The sequence below is a fragment of the Tursiops truncatus genome, chromosome 6 (assembly GCF_011762595.2).
Source record: "Tursiops truncatus isolate mTurTru1 chromosome 6, mTurTru1.mat.Y, whole genome shotgun sequence".
NCBI classification, from domain to species: Eukaryota; Metazoa; Chordata; class Mammalia; order Artiodactyla; family Delphinidae; genus Tursiops; species Tursiops truncatus.
In genome coordinates, this window is record NC_047039.1 from 35,795,111 (window position 1) to 35,810,494 (window position 15,384).

Consider the following 15,384-nt stretch of genomic DNA (forward strand, 5'->3'; position numbering starts at 1 on the left):
TTTTAAGCCTCCTGACTACAATGAGATACAGAATCTGAGCAGAATTAAACAGTAAGCTCTCACATTCTCACTTCAGCGTTTGCAAAGATTTTAAAGCCCCCTTCTTTTGCTCATTACTCACCCCTCAACTTTCAGTCCCCACCCTTGTTTAATATTAAACATTTAACTATGGTTAAATAGTATTTTTTGGTATTACTCACTTTAGTTAAATGAAAAATTATGTATCTTAATTAGTGAAAAGCCAATACTTCAACCTGGGAAAAAAAAGCCTGTGGTGACACATTGGACATGCTTTTGAATCAGTATATTAAGGAGACATTCATACATTTCAAGAATTGCTTAAATTCTGATATCCAGATTTAAGCTTGTGAACATATGACTTTAAACATACAATTAAAGCTATTCATAATTTGCTATTCTACTAACATTAAATTACAGTTACTTTGGAGCATAAGTTAAATGGTTTAAAGTAAGCCTGTAACATACCTGCAAAACACCTTCCTAACTCATACATGCAAAGTACTTCTCATCACTCTAACTTCTAAGTTACCCTGCTCCAGAAGTGACTACTCTAAACTAAGGCTTACTGTGGTCCAAAGAGAAGGAAGAAAAAAAAAAAGTAACCAGGACCAATAGCTAGATATATTAAAAAAAGATGGCACAGCAGAAGGGAATGCAATCCTACAAGCGCAAGCCCTCAAGAAGCAGCATGTTATATGATAAACCCCTTCTTTAAAAGGTGTCATTTCTATCACTGATACCACAGGCTAAATTATATAGCATGCCATCTTCAAGTAACAGTTGAGGCAATAGAATAAATGCAGAGGCATCACAATGAATCCCACTTAATACCACTATACAGACCAACACTTCTCTACAAATTCGTCTGACTGCCAGTTAAATACAATTTTAACTTCATAGCTTAACAATTAAGGGTCATACACTGAAGCCAATACATATACCTGGCATTTCAGTCTAAGCTATTCCATGTACATAGCTGAAATCAATTACAAAGTATGGCCTAACAACTGCTAGGGGAAATTTTTTAAAGTAGTTTTTACAAGTATTAAACTTATCTTGCACACTGAAGTCATCATACATACAGGGCAAAGTCAGAGCTTTTATATTCGAGTTTATTCTTCATTTAACTTTTAAAACACTACTATAATTGATTATTAAAACAAACAATAGCAAGTAGTGAGCATGTTATGATTATAGTCCTTCACTCAATCACTACTGCAAATAAAATGCCAGCAGTGAGTGTTATTCCCTGGCCCCATTAGGAGGTCTGACACTGAACACCACCCCGAGGATGATGTTCATCATCCTCATATGCTTCTCCATTGTAATGGCGCCGTCTTTCCTGATTTGGATCAAAGTCCACTAGTTCTACCTGGTCCATTTCATCAGTCTCTTCTACTTCCTTCCTCTCAGGTAGGAGTTTTTCCAGCAAAGAGAGTTTATCCGGGGAGAGAAAGCCATTCTCAGGAAAGTTTACCTATAATAAGAAATTTCTACTTTAAGTTTAAATGACACTTCATCCTTAGCTCCTTAGACAAATACCATTGACCCATTTTCCCCAGAAAAAAAACATGAAACCACACAATCTTTTGGTAAATCTGCCAATCCCAGGTTAGAACACATATTCTAAGAAGGCATATATCATCTACTATTCTGAACTAGAGTTCAAGGTAAGGTCTTAAAAAAAAGATCCTAATAAAACTACACTGTAATGATCACTTCTATTCAGCAAATACATTTTTTAATAGGAGAACCCATCCTAAAACACATTCTCATTCCTTCTAATGGATAATTTAAACAAAGCTATTGTTACTCAAAGACAGTCCCACCCAAAGATGTTTTTAATAAATGTTAAATTTGTGGGTCTGAGGCTACTCAAATTTAAGATTGAGGGAAATGGTTGGGTTACTTTAAGAACCAGAGCATTGCAGTATTTTGCCAAAAATCCACACCAGCTATCATGCTTCTGTTGAACTTTAAGATTCCAGTTATAGCCTTTCATTAGTAAATTACCCACCTGCCACCACCCCCCATCTTTAAATAGCCGATAATGATGCAAACAAACCAATACCAACTTGTTAACAAAAAATGTTCAACATAACAAGAGTAACATTAGATCTAGAAAAGGGAGAATATAAACTTGGCTTCTGGCCATTCAGAAACTTAACTGCTACTGGATTTTAATAAACTAATCATTCTCTAACATTTCTACAGTACTGTATAGCTTACCTTAAATTCAATGATTAGGCGACCCTTTTCATATGGTCTACGATAAATTGGCATGCCTTCATTTAGCACACACTTGATATCTCCATGCTTGACAATCTGACCTAAAAACATTGAAGCCAAATTCCTTAAATACAATCACACTTTTACGAGGCAGCGAAAATAAAGAACAGAGCAATGTCCTAGCTCATTGATAGAGGTAAATTTATATGAAATGATGCTGATACCTTTCATTTATAGGTTTTCTAGGGGCTTACAAGAGAGCCAAGAACGCATGATTTCAGCTCAAGGACAGACAAGTACCGAGCAACTTAAATGCCACTTTCCTCCGTGGCTGTACTCGCTACGAGCAGACAATGAAAACACTAGAATAGAAACAGACGCTTATCTAGTTACTGTACCTGGATGAGAAGTGATGACTATGGTTCGGTTGTCAAGAGTAGATATTGGCTTTTGGAAGCCACACAATGCCTCAACCAGCTGTATGTCCATACACATGAAAAGGTCTTCTCCTCGTCTGTACAATGTAAGTATGGCATATACTTAGATCTTCAAACCAGCAATGATTACAACTACCAAAGTAGGCAATTCTGTTCTCTTAAAAACAAATGGTATCTTTCAAAAGATGCCCTTTCTTCCCCATTCTTTTTTGTTTGTTTCCTTTGATAGGTACGAAGTGGATTTATTTAGAGAGAAACATACTCCAGAGTGTGGGCCATCTCAGAAGGTGAGGAAGGCCTCTTCCCCATTCTTAAGAGCTGAGAACTGGGTACAGCAAACATATGGAAACTGCCAGCACAGTTTCCTGGACAAGGCTTCAGAATCCCTCCACACACTCTAGGCAGTGGAACAAACCTCAGGCTGGGTCCTGGATAAGTTAGGGTCTATGAAATTAAATAAAAGGCATATGGCCAATTTCAAGGGGAAGTAATTTATTGATGTACATGAATTAAGTAATATAGTGCCTGGCACAGTATGAACACTATTTTTATGTTTAATAACAACCCACTTCTTCCTCCTCATGCTTACTTTCTTTTCCAATTCATATTGACATCTTTTCATCAGGCAGAATACTCTCCAGAAATACTCTTGTTGAGGATTCACCTCAAATGATAGCATCAAAATTCTGAGCTCGATAGCATTTCCCATTATTCTTGAGACACTATTAATCTAAAACCTGTTCCTTGAGATGTCATTCCCAACAGACTTACTGGAACCCTACTCCAGTCTAATGTTTTAAAATTACCCATTGATACATTATTTAACACTGTTAACTTTCTTGTGCGTCACTATAAATTTATCATAAACACAAGATTATTTCCTAATAGACGTGAATTAATATATTACAGCTTCTTACACAGATGATTCTAGACTTTTATTTAAAATTAAAAGCAACCCAACTTACCATGAACTCAGGATTGAAGAAACTGGTGAAAGCTTTAGGGTACTTATTTCAAAACCAACTGCTTATAAAAAAAAAACTGGAGGCAAAGTTTTGTCTAGGGATGTTTCCCCTACTCTATCTATTTATACTTATGTAACACATCTCCTAACTGAAGTATATCCTTCAAAATCCAAATTAGGCAACAATTTACCTACATTTAGACCAAAAAACCCAATGATTTTTGTCTTTAGCTTCTTCTAAGATTGAAACAATGATTAACAATCATTTATAGAAGACATATATAGTCTAACTTTTCTGCTATACTTTTCTAGGTTATTTCTAGGAAATGTATTCTACAAGTAATGAAAAAGCTCACTTATATTTGAGGAAAAAAAAACAAACCCAAATATGCAAGATGTCGGTTTGAGTATTTGATAAAAATTTTTACCGAGTAAAAACAGCATGGTCCTTCTGATCTAAAACGATGATAATATCTCCTGGCTCCAGTCCTGGTTCTTGGTCTCCTTCACCATGGAATGTTATCTTCTGGCCATCTTTCATGCCTAAAAACAAAAGGCTAATTTTATACTCTTAACATCTAAGTAAGGTCAGAATCTCTACTGAAACACAAATGCATGTTTGTACATGAAAAAAATGTTCAAGTCTTTGCGGATGCTGAAGTTTTACAGAATTTACCAAAAACGCCCACATGCTTATTAGATCAGTCCAATTTCTTACTGAAGAAAGCTATCATAGTGGAGAACACAGATTCTAGAGGCAAACAAGTCAGGCTTCGAATCTCAGAGCTGCTATTTACTACTACGCCAGATTACCCTAGGGAAGCAAATTGCATAACCTTCCTAAGTATCAACTTTCCCACAGAGACCTATGTCCTCCACCAGGGCTCTTGTGGGGGACTAAAGAAAAAGGTCTATGCTGGCACCAAATCAGTGACTGGCAAACATTATAACCATAAATGTTTTTAACTATTTCATCACTTTAAAAAAAACTTAAGTCAAATCATTTCTATTAAGTCTAACAGAAGCATAAGTCAGATTTTCTTCCATTGTATTAGCAGTAATATAAAATCTAAAAATTTAAAAAATATGTAATATTTATATTGAATGATTTTAGTCTTTTTTTTTTTAAAGAGGATAATTATAGTTGGGTACTTTCTGACCATGTGGTTATCAGTGTCAAAAATAAAGAAGTTTTTCCAATAGGCAAATGCTTTAAAAAAATTATTATTTTTGGCTGCTTTGGGCCTTTGTTGCTGTGCAGGCTTTCTCTAGTTGTGGCAAGCAGGGGCCACTCTTTGTTGCGGTGTGCAGGCTTCTCTTGTTGCGAAGCACGGGCTCTAGGGGCACAGGCTTCAGTAGTTGCAGCATGCAGGCTCAGTAGTTGTGGCTCGTGGGCTCTAGAGTGCAGGCTCAGCAGTTGTGGTGTATGGGCCTAGTTACTCCGCAGCAGGTGGTATCTTCCTGGACCAGGGCTTAAACCCGTGTCCCCTGCATTGGCAGGCGGATTCTTAACCACTGCGCCACCAGGGAAGTCCATCCAACAGGCAACGCTTCTTAAAGGCCAACACTTTTACTGAGATTTCTTCCCTCTGGCCCATACACCTTAGTTCAGTAAGGGCTTACTTAAGCCAACTAACACCTCTTTAAACAGAACTCATGTGTTTGCAGATGATTTCTCTACAGCAGTAGTGCCAGATTTCCTGAACCAATGATCACTGAGGTCACCCAACAAGAGCAACTTTGTCTCACTTTCTATTACGGAAAGTATTAAACTTACATAAAGTAGCCAACAGTACAAGAAGTCCCTATATATCCATCAATATAGATCCAGTAATTACCAGGTCATGACTACTATTTCATGTATTACACACCTCCATCCACATTCCCTGCATATATTTCAATTAAAATCCAGACATACCAATTAACCCAAATACTTCAATATATACCTCTAAAAAGAGAAGGACTTAAACCAAAATATCAGTATTACACATCGACAAAAGTAAACATTTTTTAAAAATTTATTTATTTTATTTATTTTTGGCCGCATTGGGTCTTTGTTGCTGTGCGCGGGCTTTCTCTAGTTGTGGCGCACGGGCCTCTCATTGTGTGGCTTCTCTTGTTGCGGAGCACGGGTTCAAGGCAATTGGGCTTCAGTAGTTGTGGCTTGAAGGCTGTAGAGCACAGTCTCAGTAGTCGTGGCACACGAGCTTAGCTGCTCCGTGGCATGTGGGATCTTCCAGGACCAGGGCTCAAACCTGTGCCCCCTGCATTGGCAGGCTGATTTTTAATCACTGTGCCACCAGGGAAGCCCAACAATCTGTCTTTAATCATTCACAAGGCAAAGTAACTATCTCACTACACTAGTGAAGCAATTAAACTCAGCTAAGTTTTGCTGGTTGTTCCATTAATGTTAAGAGTATGGGCAGGGACTTCCCTGGAGGTCCAGTGGTTAAAACCCCACGCTTACACTGCACGGGGCACGGGTTCAATCCCTGGTTGGGGAACTAAGATCCCATAGGCTGCAGTGTGGCCAAAAAAACGGACAAGTGCAGCATTCATAAATGGCTTCACTTACTACTAATGCCCTCCTGAGTACATACTGTTGGTAACAAGTGGGGAATCTTACCAGAGAGAAATTCAAACCCTACTCAACAGGGACCAATTAAGGGGAAAAAATGGAGGGAGGAGAGGTACCATGATTCACACGGGTGAATACTATTTCAGGAGCTTAAGTTAATGTAGATGTATATTTTCTAATAACAGTTTCATTTTAAAACAGCAAAGTCTGAAAGAGCCAACCATGCTGATTATTTCAGAGTAAGCAGCACCATTTATTCTGGGGCTATACACATTTCTAAAATTTCTACAATGAGTTTGTACTGCTGTAATACATTTTAAAGCATTTTTAAATAAACTGAAAAAATTAAGGAACTGGCAAAATAAAGTAAATCCTAATAATATTTAAAGGAAATTTTAAGTTATAACCCGAGGCAGAAACTGACATGTTTACATAATCTGTAAAAACTATTAGAAAGTAACATTCATAGTCTAAGTTCTTACAAATAAGTTAATTAATCAAAATATACCTATTCCTTACTCCAACAGTAGTTTTAAACAACTATAAAATGTAACGTTAATATAATTTGCAATAGCACTCAAGAATTGAAAATAGAAAGTGGCTCAGAACTCACCTTTGTCAATATGAACTTCTAGAATTTTCTTCTCTCGAACTATCTTCCTTCCATTGCAGCTTTTACATCTATCTTTAGGACTGATCCGCTCCCCATGGCCCTGGCACTCCATGCAGACAGACTGAATTTGCTGAACCATTCCAGGTCCTATCTGATGAATTCTTATTTGCATTCCAGTACCTCGGCAATTGGGACAGCACTCTACTGCTCCTTTCTTACCACCTCGGCCTAAATAGTTCAAAAAGAAATTATGTTTGAATTTAGTACTGCACATGGTGACGAACGTTTTAATGGGACAGTTCCTAAACACTCCACTTCATTAATATTTTCAAGGTCTGATGGAATGCCGCTGTAAGAATCTACAATTCAGCCTTTTTATTTGATAAAATATCGCCACAATCAGCTTATCTATAAACATATTGACTGCTATTTTCCCAAGGAGTCATTTCAGAATTCTGGATTTTAAACATGTGCTCCCAAAGCACAATTCATTCATTCACTCATTCATGGCTGAGTTGGGTCTTTGTTGCGGTGCGCGGGCTCCTCATTGCAGTGGCTTCTCTTGTTGCGGAGCACAGGCTCTAGGCGCGCGGGCTTCAGTAGCTGCAGCTCGTGGGCTCAGTAGTTGTGGCGCATGGGCTTAGTTGCTCCGTGGCATGTGGGATCTTCCCGGACCAGGGCTCGAACCCATGTCCCCTGCATTGGCAGGTGGATTCTTAACCACTGTGCCACCAGGGAAGCCCCCAAAGCACAATTCTTAAAAGGCTACTTTAACTGTGAGATGAGAACATTTTAGAGTTTATTCTCTTTAGAAAATACCGTATTTCCAACAAATAACTTGTATTTATTAGAAAAACACCTTAGAGATTCATAGCCAATAATTTGACAGCTGCTGATACCCCAAAAGAGAATACTGTCAAATCATATTACAGATTATGAAGCCACTGGAATGCCTCTGAAGTTCTAGAGCGGATAGGAAAGACTCATCTCTGAACAGTATTGAGAAAAACAGACACCAAATTAGATCAGTCCCACCTGCATTCAAAATAAATACATAAAAGTGCTGATAATTTGCTAATATTTCTCTAGGAGGTGGATTCAGGTGGTTTTCGTACTTGCACTCTTCAGAATTAGGTAGTGCAATATGTCAGTTTTATATATCCAGAACGGCTTCAGTTCCATTTTCAATTATATTATGAATGTTAAGACATACCTTCACATTTGTCACAAATCACATTCTTTTGCAGAGCTAGTTTTCTTGTTGCACCATTATATAAATCTTCTAAGGTTACTGTGAGTTGATGCACGACATTTTTACCTAGAACAAAACATTGCACATTAAAAATCTAAGATGCTGAATCTTGTGTTCTACACTATAAAAACGGTAAAGGATAATGAAAGATGAGCCCTACAAGGGTACACACATAATCCTCTAACTGTGGTGTAATTTCAAATAAGAAACATCCAGTGAGAGTTAAGCAATTTGTATAAGGACGTAGTTACGGCCATCCTACATTTTACGGCAATCAAAAATGTTAACTGCAAAAATCACTTGAGAAAACTCATGTTATTTAAATAGACACATTTCACAGTAAATTAACCCAAACTGCTTTTCTGTCCTAATATATTCTTTGAATCGTTCACTTATTATATTGAGTAACATGACCAATTACATCATCCAAAAATTCTTCAGCACACTAAATTCCAAAAACTAATCAAGTTTGCCCAGGGAACCTGACATATTTATTCAGCACTAACTGTTTAAAGGCTAGATTTCTCGGGCTTCCCTGGTGACACAGTGGTTAAGAATCCGTCCACCAATGCAGGGGACACAGGTTCGAGCCCTGGTCCAGGAAGATCCCACATGCCGTGGAGTGACTAAGCCCGTGGGCCACAACTACTGAGCCTGCGCTCTAGAGCCCGTGAGCCACAACTACTGAGCCCGCACACCACAACAAGAGAAGCCACCACAATGAGAAGGCCGCACACCACAACGATGAGTAGCCCTCGCTCACTGCAACTAGAGAAAGCCTGCACGCACAGCAACAAAGATCCAACGCAGCCTCCTCCCCAAAAAAGGCTAGATTTCTCATCCTTTACCATAGTGCTGTCCAACAGAACTTTCTACAGTGATGGAGATGTTTTGTATCTTGTGCTAGCCAACACAACAGCCAGCAGTCACACATGGCTATCGAGCATAAAATTATGGCTACTGCAGACTAAGTAACTAAATTTTTATTTTTCTTTGCAGTAATCTAAATTTGATGTGGCCAGTGGCTACAAAAGAGTGACCTATTTCATCTAGCTAAGAATGGGAAGTGGAAGGTGGAGATCATCTAAGAACAGAGGTTACAGAAATGTAGTCACCTGCCGATAGGTAATAAGTTCCTAGCTAGTGATTCTCCCAGGACTTTATCTACCATGAAATACTGCCTTACGCTTAAGTGAAAGAAGCTCTTGAACTTCCTATCTGCAGAACATGTCTAATGAACATTTTTAGTTACCAATCAAGTGTGAAGCGCCCTCAACTATAACCTGTTTCTAGATCCACTTTTCTGTTCTGCATCACTAATACTGTTCCATGTAATTGGTTCTGGAACGCTGAAAACTGCCCTTCTTACTTTAGCCTTATAGAGCTTACAGTATAGGGAAGAAATAAAGCTTCTAAAATTTAAGCAAATATTTTCCAATATCACACTAAAAAAATGACCTTGCATTGATCTAAGCCACACAGTAGAGTTTGCCAACCAACTGACCTTGACTGAAAATTGTTTTAAGGTAAATTTCTTAAAAATAAATAAAATACACCCCCCTCTCCTTTTAAGAAAATCTGAATAAACAATTTCCAGTCCTTCTGAATCCAAAAAAGCTCAAAGAAAATTTAGTGGTTTGCCCATTCCTTCTAGAATGGGCTCTACCCATTAGTCCTTGTTTATATGAACTACACTGGGAACAAAGTAAGATAAACTCTGACCAGAACACTGTACTTCTACGAGCAGTATTTCCACAGCCCAGAAAACCACATTTCTATTAAATGTTAAGGGCACATATTTTGACATAATAAAACTGAAACAAGATTAAACAGATAGCATGCTATTTGGAGGCAATGAACCTGTGTTCCAATCAAGACTCTGATGCATAGCAATATATGACCTTGACAAAAATTTACCATTCTGAACTGTAATTCACTTTCGCCTGTGTAAGGCCACTGTACCTCCCATTGAGGCTGAGGGGTGGGGGTGTGCAGATTGAGAATAAAATAAAATCTGTGAAAAGGGTTTTGAAAATTATGCTCCTATACTTCATTCCTTTAATGCTTGATAACATCACAGAAATCCTATGTACCCCAAGTGCTTTAGAAGCACTCACTTGTTCGCACTCGATTGGCTTAGCTATTTTTAGTCTCATCAAATCTCATTCTTAAACTCTTACCATAAATCAGTTTACAACATTATGCTAACAAGTAAACAAGCATTTAGTAGGTGAATTCTCAAGAATTTACTTTGACCAACGGCTAATTTTAATTCGCCACATGTGAACTGTCATTCTTACCTCTCCTTTCTCTCTGCATCCTGCCTCCTCCTCCAAAAAACATATCGAAGATGTCCATGGGGGAGCCAAAACCGCCACCTGCTCCACCTTCTTTAATTGCCTGCTCTCCTCCTTTGTCATATAATTCCCTTTTCTTTGCATCAGAGAGCACTTCATAAGCTTGAGAAATCTGTTTAAACTGTTTCAGAAAAGGGGGGATAAATTTCACTCAAAAAACTCAACTGTTACAAAGCACAGCCACTACATTAGACATACTCAATTTCATGTTGTAATGGAAATACCGTACACCTGGCAAGAACTATTCAGCTATGTTATGAGTGTACTACTTGCCTTCTCTCCTTCATTTGGATTCTTATCAGGGTGGTACTTCAAGGCCAGTTTCCTGTAAGCCTTTTTCAATTCTTCTTGGGTGGCATTGGGTTTGACCCCCAAAACATCATAATAAGTGGTTTCTTTCACCATTTCCTACAGTCTAAAATAAGAAAGTTCAATTTTAGCCGACTTTCAACTGGTAGTTTTAATTAATAAAATTTAGGCATAGAAATCTGTTCTCTGAGAAACCTGATTGTAAGAACACCACCTTCCCTAAATTTCACAGAGAAGGTAACAATTCCTTTGGTAATTTAGCTATCAATTCTAAGACTAAATATAAGTTAATAATTATCAGGGGATAATTCAAAAGCCTCCTATAGCAGCTGGTTCCCACTCTCCCACCTGAAAGCTCCCATAATAACGCGACTATTGTCTGGATTTTTCCTGTTTCCCTTCCCAACCAGCGACAGAGGGCAGTAAAGAAGAGGAGCACTAAGAGGTTCAATCCACTACCATTATTCTTAGTAAATCTGATAAATCATACACTTCCTAGAAAAGACATCTGGGCACAAGGCGGGGAGGCAGTGTTTTATGAAACTAAGAACACCAGCTCCAGAAAGCAAGCTCCCCTCCCCCTCAATCCTGAGGCTGTTTCTCAGTCACAGGACGTACAGCTCCTCTGCTTCAACCGCCGAACCTCTTTCGCCCCCACAAGCCAGCGTAGTTTACACGCTGTTAGGTTTTGCCCTGCACTCAATGCCGACCGTTAGGGGTTCCTTCCTTTCCCCTCCCACCCAGGATGAAAGGGGTGGGAGAAGCCCAGCACCCAACAAAGCGAAGGAGGAGAGACCCGAGAAGCGAACGCCGCAGCCTCCGCCCGGCTCCTCCCGCAGCCCCTCGCCCCCCTAGCTCCTTCTGCGCGTGCGCAAAGGGTCGCCCCCCCCCCCCCCCCCCAGCCCGCCCGCCAGCGAGCGCGGACGGAGGAAAAGACTGAGGCGGCAGGTCCTCGGAGAACCCTGGCTAGATAGATAGGGCATGGAGAAAGCTCCAGGAAGGGTCTCGGGCCCACTCGCTGCGCGCCGGCGAGGGTTGCCGGGGTACCCCCACCAGCCCTCCAGAAGGAGAATCGTGGGTACAGGAATCGACAACCCTCCCGCCCACGCGGAGCCAACCGCCTCACGACCGCGGCTCCATCTGGCTTCCCGGCGCAGCCAACAGTGCCGGCCTTGGGACGAGGTCAAGCCCGAAGGCTGAAGCTCACCGGTGAGAGGGCCGATGCCGGTATGGGGGAGCGGGAAGGAGCGCGTTGCCGTGCGCAGCTCGGGCAGCCGCCGCTCTTCCACCTTTTCACCGAGCGTTCTGGAAAGTTCCGCCTGGAGCGCTGCAGCCGTTGTCTTTTGTAGCCGAGCGCAGGCGCGTCACCCACCGGAAGTCCCGCCCTTCCCACCGCTGCCACCGCCCGCGGTTGCCTGGGCAACGGCGCGGGGGCGCTCGGGCTGGGAGGGGCTGTGCGCAATCCTTGGTCTGGCGTTTGTGGAACTTTCTGGAGCCCTATCCTCCACCCAGCGAGTGCGAGAGTGCAGAAGTCTCGAGCGGGAACTGGGATTACCTAAGAGCGCTGCGATTTTGGGTCGGCAAGGGATTCCCAAATCTGTGGGGCCGCCGCCGCTTGCGGGAGCGTGGAAGACTCGAGAACTGGGCCCGGGCAGGGCCTGTGCGCTGAACAGGAACCTCTCAGAACAAAGCTTTTTGCCGCACCTCTTCCCCCGTCGGCGCCTGGTTCACCTCTTTTGGCGTCTCTAACCGGCTTAGTTTTTTAGACTTGAGATTCTGGGAAGCCGCCGAGTGCGAAATGCTGAGCAAGACGGGCCTGGGCCTCAGAGCAATCACCCATGCGGTCCAAGGCCTCGCAATTCACCAAACTGCGAAGTTGGAAGAGCTCTTAGTGCAAGTCCAGACCCGTATACACACGTTATTTGCTTTGGGCCTTGCCATACGTCGGGCTCAGGCGGTGCTCAATGGGGAAACGTTTGCATTACCATGGTGCAAACCGTGGGCCAGTAGTCTCTCTGGCCAGGCGTTCACCGGGTTTGGCTAGCGGGGGGCACAGTAACACCAAGAGTGGCTAACTGGCAAATAGTTTTAATTATTTGACCTAACGTGTAAGTCCTACTAGTCTGTGGATCTGGATCTAGAGTCTGCAGAATGAGTCCTTCAGGCTTTCAAATGTTGAGTTCAGGACATAATGGAAGATGGGGTCTGTCTTCCTTATTCAATAACAAAACAAACACAGGAGGACCTAGCACCAAGGAAGATGGACATGCAAAGCTGAAAAAGCCTGGTTCACTCAGACTTTAGTAGGGAGACAGGCAAGCCAAAGAACTGTAGGGGAACCCTATTAATCTGATGAAACAGGGAAAGCTTCTCTGGGAAAGTGGCAGTTGAGCTGAGTTGTGAAGAAAGAAGAGTATTCCCAGCAAGGACAAAGTGCAAGGGAAGGCTATGATTAAGGTGTGAAAGAATATGTTTTTAGGAAATTGCAGGTACTTGAATATAGCTAGAGCTGAAAGCTGGAGTGACGGAAGGTGAGGCTTCAGAACTAGTTGGCAAACACCTCTTGGTGTATGTTACTAAAATAAGAATTTTGAACTTTACCCTGGAGGCATCCCATACTTATCAGTTCAGCCTTATCTCTTTAAATTGTAGCTTTGTGCATTTTCCCAAATGCAGTTTTTCACCTGTTCGTGCTTGTGGTACGGCTGAGAAACACCTTTTTTTTTTTTAAATTTTATTTATGTATTTTTGCTGCGTCGGGTCTTCATTGCTGCACGCAGGCTTTCTTTACTTGTGGTGAGCAGGGGCTGCTCACTGCGGTGGTTTGTTGCGGAGCCCGGGCTCTAGGCATGCAGGCTTCAGTAGTTGTGGCTCGTGGGCTCTAGAACGCAGGCTCAGTAGTTGTGGTGCACCGGCTTAGTTGATCCATGGCATGTGGGGTCTTCCTGGACTCGGGGCTCGAAACTGTGTCTCCTGAGTTGGCAGGTGAATTCTTAACCACTGTGCCACTAGGGAAGTCCACACCTAATGTTTCTAATCTTAGATGTTACCTTCTCAATTATCACCTCAGGTGTAAAGGGTTTTGTTTTGTTTTCTTAATCTTCAGTCACTAAAACTCCAATGCTGCCAGGCAGCGAGCTAGGGCTTGATAATATAAAAATCACAGAAGTCGTTTTCCTTGCTGTCAAGGATAAATGTTGACAAAAGAGTATTGGGGTGCCAAGTAGGGGGAACCTTGCACCATCCAGATGAGTATCCCAGGCGGAGAGACCAACAGTTGTGAAAACATGAACAATTAAAAGAGAACAGTAAACAAACAGCTAATAAATATCGTCCATGTGTTATGTAGGCTTTGAAGTCCTCAAGTCCCTACTTTAGTGTAACGTGAACTGTGCGTTTGTGAGTCTAACATTGGTTAAGCATATGAAATAAGCATCAGTATGGTGTATATCAAATCACTTCAACGGAGAGTTTCCACAATAAATATTACCATGGCTAGTGTTTCTCAAGTATTACCATATTTAGTGTTTCTTTTTACCTGAGGAACCCAACTGAAATTCCCACACGTTTTAGAAAGGTGAAAGTGTGATACAAACATGAAGATACCGTCTTGAGACTGAAACATTAAGACTATGAAATATGATATTGAAAATACTTTTAAAATCTGCAAGCTCTTTAAGCTTAATTCCTTTTTTCCAGTTATATATATATATTTCAGATTATTTTCGAGTATAGATTATTACAAGTTAATTCTTTATTAAGAATAAAATAAAGGGCATAAAATTTGGTTAAAAAAGAAAACTATGTACTCATTTGCTTGTATATGCGTAGAATATTTCAGAAAGATACCCCAAAACTAGTAATATGGTTGCCTGTGGAGAGAGCTAGCTGCTGGGGGGAGGCAGATGGGAGGAAGAAATTTCACGATATACCTGTTTGTAATTTTGGAATATTTAATCCATTTGAATGCAGTACTTATTTAAAAAACTTAAAAATGTATAAAATTCCCTCCTCCCAATTCAAGCTTTGAACTAGTATCATCACTCCAGAAGCAAGTTAGGTGATTTTTAGTTGCCTTAAAAAACATCATTATGGGGCTTCCCTGGTGGCGCAGTGGTTGAGTGTCCGCCTGCCGATGCAGGGGACACGGGTTCGTGCCCCGGTTGGGGAGGATCCCACATGCCGCGGAGCGGCTGGTCCCGTGGGCCATGGCCGCTGAGCCTGCGCGTCCGGAGCCTGTGCTCCACAATGGGAGAGGCCACAGCGGTGAGAGGCCCGCGTACCGCAAAAAACAAAAAAACCCCCATCATTACGTATGTTCTGTTTGACGGTTTTTCCTTCATAGAAACTTATGTCAGTGGTGCTGAAAATATGTGCTGCTAAATATTCTGGTTTTTCAGTAATAGAAGTTAACACTTTTAAGAAACATTATTTACGTAAAATGCGAAAAGATTAGAAGTAATTTAGAATGTGATCTTTTTTGGTGCAGAAATAAGATCATATTATACATGCTGTTTGCAATTTGCCCTTTTGGCTTAATTTATTGTCATCTTACTATGTTAGGATAAATAGTCTAGCTTGTTATTTTTAACGAGTTTATAGTGTATAGCATGCAGGCACCATA

At 41.0% G+C, this 15,384-nt stretch overlaps 1 protein-coding gene across 1 annotated transcript; it reads right to left on the reverse strand.

Annotated features, from left to right (window-relative positions):
• Positions 1 to 1,115: 1,115 nt before the first annotated feature.
• DNAJA1 (DnaJ heat shock protein family (Hsp40) member A1) lies at positions 1,116 to 12,125 on the reverse strand. The gene is made up of 9 exons (XM_033857998.2): positions 11,968 to 12,125; positions 10,725 to 10,866; positions 10,395 to 10,572; positions 8,056 to 8,160; positions 6,843 to 7,070; positions 4,080 to 4,194; positions 2,649 to 2,764; positions 2,251 to 2,351; positions 1,116 to 1,498 (listed from the first exon to the last, which is right to left on the reverse strand). Exons 2-9 carry the CDS (start codon positions 10,854 to 10,856, stop codon positions 1,280 to 1,282), a joined length of 1,194 nt encoding a protein of 397 aa, XP_033713889.1. The 5' UTR covers positions 10,857 to 10,866; positions 11,968 to 12,125; the 3' UTR covers positions 1,116 to 1,279.
• Positions 12,126 to 15,384: the final 3,259 nt, after the last annotated feature.

Excerpts from the sequence above, each read along its gene's own strand:
- DNAJA1 (XM_033857998.2), bottom strand. The coding sequence starts at position 10,856 with ATGGTGAAAGAAACCACTTATTATGATGTTTTGGGGGTCAAACCCAAT. Across the intron at positions 10,573-10,724 it reads ATCCAAATGAAGGAGAGAAG|TTTAAACAGATTTCTCAAGC; the intron begins GCAAGTAGTACA and ends TTTCTGAAACAG. Across the intron at positions 2,765-4,079 it reads GACCATGCTGTTTTTACTCG|ACGAGGAGAAGACCTTTTCA; the intron begins GTAAAAATTTTT and ends TACATTGTACAG.